Genomic DNA, 6,753 nt, shown 5'->3' on the forward strand with positions numbered 1-6,753 from the left:
TGTGTGAGGATTACAGTCTGACCAATCCAGTCTTTGTGTAAGGATTATAATCTGACCAATCCAGTCTGTGTGTGAGGGTTACAGTCTGACCAATCCAGTGTGTGTGTGAGGATTACAGTCTGACCAATCCAGTCTTTGTGTGTAAGGATTACAATCTGACCAATCCAGTCTGCGTGTGAGGATTACAGTCTGACCAATCCAGTCTGTGTGTGAGGGTTACAGTCTAACTCATCCAGTCTGTGTGTGAGGGTTACAGTCTAACCAATCCAGTCTGCATGTGAGGATTACAGTCTATCTAATCCAGTCTGTGTGTGAGGGTTACAGTCTAACTAATCCAGTCTGTGTGTGAGGATTACAGTCTGACCAATCCAGTCTGTGTGTGAGGATTACAGTCTGACCAACCCAGTCTGTATGTGAGGATTACAGTCTGACCAATCTACTGTCTATATGATATAGTCACAGTCTGACAGGGCCCAGTCTGTGTAAAATGTTTACAGTCTGATAGATTCTAGATTGTATGTGAGTGGATTACTGTTTGCCAAATCCCAATCAGAATTGGAGAGAAGGTTACAGTCGGACAAATCCCAAACTGCATGAGGGGGTTCCAGTTTAACTGATCACAGCCTGTGTATGAAAGGTCAGTCTGACAGATCTGAGTCAACCAATACAGCAACTAGAAGCCTCTAGAATCATCTTATTCGCCCTTTCTTCCTCTTACAGCTTGAATATTCAAATAAGTGTGACCCGTCTGGGCAAGTGCACATGAACTCCTCAGCCTCTTGTAGCCATAAATTTGAGATTTTGCTAAATCCTTGAAGGTCCTGATTGCATCTCCACACAACACACTCTCTCTTTCCCCACCATCCAACAATCTCACTCACAAGGCTTCCCTGATGCTTTCGGAGCTAATCTCTGGGATCCTTTCTTGAAACGGTCCCCAAACTCAGAGCACAGAGCTCCGTGCCTAACACAGTGAACTCTGTCTACAGTCAGTTACTCACAGCATGTAGGTGATGACACCCAGGCTCCACATGTCTGTAGGGAAGGAGACATGCTCAAAGTTGACAATTTCTGGAGCGAGGAACTCTGGTGTTCCAAAGGACACACGCAGTTTATCTCTGGGCTTGTACCTGAGGCGGGGAATGAAATGGTAAGTGAAGGAAGGACACCATCCTACATACTGACACTGCCGGTACTCACCAGTATCTCCTACAATCATTCAATCCACTGGCCAATAAATAAAAGGGGTGGGGTGGGGAGGAAGAGAAAGAGAGTTCATGGGTATTTGTGTAGCAAGATGGAGAAAGACAGAAACACCTAAATTTTGACTCAGTGGTTCAGTTGCTGTATTCAGACAGCACCTTCCAAACCCACAAACACTTCTATCTAGGAGGACAAGGGCAGCAGATACACGGGAACGCCACCACCTGCAGGTTCCCCTCCAAACCACTCAGAATCCTGACCAGCCAGCGATGCCCAAATCCCGCAAATGAATATTTTTAAAATTCTTCCTTCGAGACAGAAGGTTGTAGATTCAACCCTGACATAAGCTGATTTCTGGATTGGCAGGCCTGTGGAACACTGAGGGATTGCTGCAGTATTGGAGCTATCATCTTCCAGTTGGTTGTCTGGGGTGAATGTCAAAGAGGTCATGATTTCTGAGCAGGGGAGGCAAGGTCCATATGAAGACGGGTCCCTTCATGTCTTCAGCATGAAGGCCAAATGAACATATGCAATAGAACATTCACAATCACAATGTTTCAGTTACTAATGACACAGAATGTGAGCTCTCGTCCAATGCAGTACAGTTTGAGAGTTGTTTTTGTATTTTCATTCATGAGCATTGCTGGCTTGCATTTATTACCCATCCCTAGTTGCCCTTTGGAAATTCCCAAATCTGTGCTAGAATTTAGGTTATTGGACTGCACCAAACTATCATGTATGAACAGACTTCTAGTTTTGATAGAAGTTAAATTTGTGGATAAGTGTACTGGAACAAATTTCAGAAGAACTTAAAACAAATTCTTAAGAAAATAATGCTTCCTAACAGTATTCATTGCACAAAGAAGGCAATCAGAAAATAGAGGAGACAATGTTAATAAATTTGCGAAACCATCTAGATGCAGATTGTAGGCAACAGTACAAAAGGAGAACTGTAACCAATAGAAATGAGGACAGAAATGCTATTGATAATTTTGACAAGTTGAGATTCAATAAGTGAATAAATCCCAGAAACACTTAGGATGTAGTCAGTTAATATTTCAGGTGTGATTCAAAGTATCACTCTGCCTTAAACAGTTCCAAATGTTATAATATTTTATACAAAATCAAACAGGAGCCAAAAGATTTGAAGGAAGAAGATTTAGCACAAGATGTTTTGACCGAGAGTTAAATGTATTGGTGGCAGAGTCTTTCAATTGTACATAGAAAATATAAGTGTTAGATTTGTGAAGAAATTTGTAAGAAACATGGAAAACTTTCTTTATAGCCGACATTAAGTTTGCCCTTAGCAAGAGATTTTCAATCAAGTAGGGGCCATGGATTTAAATCTATGGCATAAAGAAAAAAAAAAATCTTCATTTCACATTTTTTAAATTTGGCAACTACATTTTATCAGTCAATAATAATATTATTGGAATATCAAGTTCAATGTAAAGGCCTTTTTTAATGTTTCTGTATTTTTGATTGTTGACTAGAATGGAAAAGAGCTATTTAAAAATTGGATTGTTGTGAGATTTGACGCACTTTGTGGAAAATAAGTAATCTGACGCTCATTGTAACTGCTTTTACACAGCATCTGGTTCAAGCAGTAGTGGCAGAAGTTTATATATAAACTGATGTTAGGGAATGTGTACAAATGGACATTCATCTGGCAACGAGTAGTTGATTGGTTTGTGGACTAATAACCAGTTACTGATGATTAAGGTCTTCCGTCTACCAACAACTATGTAATTGGCTCCCAGGTAGCTGAACTGCTTGGGATTGTGAACAAAGTAGGGAGAAACCATCAGTCATCCACGTGCTGAGGAACTCGCTCTGTTCTCTTTTTACAAAAAAAAAGCACCTTAAGCCTGAAGAAAAGCAGTTTATTTTTCTTTCAGTTGTTGTAAGCTGTGTCTTGTAATTAACAATGCGAGTTTTTTTTATAAGTATGAGCCAGTTGATATATGCCTCCTGAAAACAAGCGAAAGCATCCAGAGAAGGAAAACTAAGAAGCAGCGCTCAGATCAGCACAAGGACCATCTCAGAAAACCGTGTGACAGAGACCACCGACTGCTTTCCTGTTCTTTCCCTCCATTCATAAAACCCATGTTCTTTTTCTGTCTGTCTGTGTGTGTAGAGGGATAGTTTACATGGGGGAGGGAGGCGTGTTAGTGTTTTAACCAGTAGAGTTCTATTCTGATGGTTCATAATTGTTCACCTGTAGCTAATGTCTATCCACTTGCAATAAATAATAATTCGTGTCTGGTGCAAAATCCTGATCTGTGCTTTCTGTTTAACCTGAGTCTGAGAGATAGAAAAATTGGAGAATTTTGCATACTTTCTATAATCTTTAGATGACTCAGGATTAACAGGGATTGATTTCCAGCGCACCACTCCGGTGAGACTTAGCACAAGTTAATAAAAGATACCAAACAACAAGAACTACAAAGCTGCAGAGAATTTGAGGTGTACATGGAGGTCTCATAAAGGGGACAACAAGCTCTAATACATCAAGCATTATATCAATAAGAAGGAACCATGGGATAACAGACACTCAACAAAACATATGATAGTAAAAAAACTGAGGATCGATCTGATTGTTGTAAAAGTATGAGAACGGAGAGATTCCAAAACTGGAATAGGAGGATAGCAGCAGCCAGCTTTCTGATTGTTTTACAAGAAAACAGCAAGTTCTCAGAAACTGTTAGACATACTGGAAAGAGACTTTTGGAACTTAATATAATCTGTCATCTTTGTTCTTTTATTATACAAAAATAAAAAGTGAATTTGTTATTATCTAAGAATTGATTTGGTTTGAATCAATTACATAAATATGGAGAGGGAATCGGTTAGCTCAGTTAGCTGGACAGCTGGTCTGTGATGCAGTGTAATGCCAACAGAATGGCTACAATTCCTACATGGGCTGAGGTTACCACGAAGGACTCTCCTTCTCAACTTCAACCCTCATCTGAGGAATGGTGGCCCTCAGGCTAAACCACCACCCATTGTCTCTAATGAGAGAGTGGGGCTATGATACAAATATTAGGAGCTAGTAATCAGTGGAGTGAGAGTTTTATAAAGTTGACCGAAATAAAGCCCCCTCATAAAAGGGTTGATTTGAACTCCTTTAATATCATCTGCAATAAAAGTACTTGGGCCATTGAGGTGCTTGAATGACCAAGTAAGAGCTGCTTAAGGGCATCATGCCATCCTCACACTGGTATCTTTAGCCCAAGAGGAAGGCTACACCACATGGTGAGCCCAGCCACTTCAACAAAGGAGGGAAATGGAGGGTGTGGGTGGGGATGGGGGAAGGGGTCTCAATCAAAACCCATTGGAGGGTTACCCCTGCTTCAAACGGTCTTCCCCCTCTTTTAGCCCTGCCATGGCCTCTTGAAACCAGTACCCCACCTCACTCACCCTCTTGTTGAGATCCCTGACCAAAGACCTACCAGAGTGGGTGCTCGAGTTGGCGGCATTGATCATCATTCCTCATTGGCACTGCCTACTCCAACTGGGATTTAACCTCACTTGTCTTCCCCCTACCATACAGCTGCCTTCTTTGTGTTGTTCCAATCTCTCCCATTCCCCAATGATGAAAGTTCATGAGCTAAAATGTTCACTCACTTTCACCCTCCAAAGACATTTCCAGCATTTTTTTTTTCGGCTTCATTTCAACTTTCCACAGGGTTTTGCATTTGCACCTGGTTTGAGGAGTTGGAAATATTGGCAACAAGATTGAACATCTACCCTCATTGTGTGTACATGATCCCTGACACTGTGACCCCTCACTGCGGTAGAGAGCTGGACATCAACTCTGCTATGCCCAGACTCATCTCAAAAGTTAAAGATTTTAACCAGTACACAGAATTCCCCAATTTTCCTACAAAAAGAGAAATCGCTGGATAAACTCAGCAGCTCTGGCAGAGAAAGTAGAGTTAATATTTTGAGTCCAGAACTGATGGTAGCTAGGAAATGGTTGGTACATATACTGACAGTGGAATAAGGGGAAGGAGTAAATGATAGGTGGAAATGGAGTCCACAGAGAGAAAAACATTGGACAAACAAAGGACTGAGTAAAGTTCACCTTGGGGGAACGAGTAGCAGCTTATAGGGACCATTAGTGGCTGACAATGTGTTGCTAGTGGTAGAAGTCCATGGGATAACAAGGCCTCATGTGTGAGGGTTGGTATAAGAACATGGGAGAAGGTGCCTCAGGCCCTAAAATTATTGAACTCGATATCAAGTTCCAGAGGCTCCAGGGTCCCCAAACGGAAAATGAGGTGCTGTTCTTCCAGCTTGCGCTGAGCTTCGCTGGAACACTGCAGCAAGCCTGAGACCGAGTTTTTTCTTGTTTTTTCCCCAAATTACCTGATGTTTATATGTAGAGGTTGACAGAAAGCATGGACCAGTTTCTATGCTGAACAAAAGTTACTATTTATTACAAGACTGCAGATTCCAGGTACAGATAAACTATTATGAACTATAGTTATCTCCCAATTAGTGCCCCTTTTAAACTTACCCCAATGGACGCACATAGACAGGAATAAATACACGGATTAGAGGATCAGGAGGAAAGACTAGGAAGGCAGTTCAATCGTCTCTGTTCACAGGGATTACTGAGGTGTTCATTTTGGATTGTTCAGACACACTTTTCCTGGATTCTCCTTGTCCAGATACTTGCGTTCGTTTGCAGAAGGTATGGGACAGCTACTTCAGGCTTACGAAGGCCCAGGTTTAGTGTCCAAGAATTAGAGTTTACAACAACTGCTGAGGGAGAATAATCTAGCCTCCCTCAGGCTTCAGGTGGGTTTCTTTTTACTGCAGAGAAAAGAGACAGCTCCTACATTTACAGAGATCTGACAGCCTCTCACAAATTTTCACACGCTTAAGCTGTTCAGCTCCCTGGGAGCCAATCACATTATTGTTGGCAGGCAGAAGGTTTTTGTCACTGATGACAGGTCATTGGTCCACAGACCAATCAGCTACTTGTTGCCGGCCGAATCTCCATTGTACGCACATTCCCCAAAATCAGCTCATCTGCAGACCTTGACCCACAGGATAGCAGTGAGTGTCAGGTTACTTGCTTTTTAAATGTGTAGAAATTCAATAACAATCCATTGTTTTTATATCAGTTCTTTTACTATTTCAGTAATTGATCTCAAATACTGGCAATAAAATATATGGTCTTTATAACACAGTGTTCCTGTTGTACACTACCTTCTTGCCAATCCAAAATCGATGATCTTCACCTGATTACCATTCCGGTCCACACACAAGATATTTTCTGGCTGTTGAGACAAAACAGAAATGACAATTTCAATCAATGTTACAAATCCACATTGAATTTATTAGACAGTTACACTAAGGGGTGCGGGATATATCAGCGTGATAGAGTGAGGGGTGCAGGATATATCAGAGTGATAGAGTAAAGGCTGCAGGATACATCAGAGTTTCACAGTGACAGGTGGGGGGACGGTATATCAATGTATTACAGTGAGGGGGTGTGGGGTATATCAGTGTGTTACTGTGAGGGGTGTGGGGTATATC

At 41.6% G+C, this 6,753-nt stretch overlaps 1 protein-coding gene across 1 annotated transcript in view; it reads right to left on the minus strand.

Moving 5' to 3' along the window:
• The window catches only part of LOC109919295 (tubulin tyrosine ligase-like family, member 9), a 106,541-nt gene that overhangs the window by 56,334 nt on the left and 43,454 nt on the right, over positions 1 to 6,753 (minus strand). Inside the window, exons 9-10 of the mRNA XM_048608187.1 lie at positions 6,424 to 6,494; positions 1,002 to 1,130 (exon numbers count right to left, since the gene is read on the minus strand). Of these exons, the coding sequence (XP_048464144.1) occupies positions 1,002 to 1,130; positions 6,424 to 6,494 (200 nt within the window). The remainder of the gene's footprint in view (positions 1 to 1,001; positions 1,131 to 6,423; positions 6,495 to 6,753) is intronic.

This window comes from Rhincodon typus, chromosome 19 (assembly GCF_021869965.1).
Source record: "Rhincodon typus isolate 14 chromosome 19, sRhiTyp1.1, whole genome shotgun sequence".
Classification (NCBI taxonomy): Eukaryota; Metazoa; Chordata; class Chondrichthyes; order Orectolobiformes; family Rhincodontidae; genus Rhincodon; species Rhincodon typus.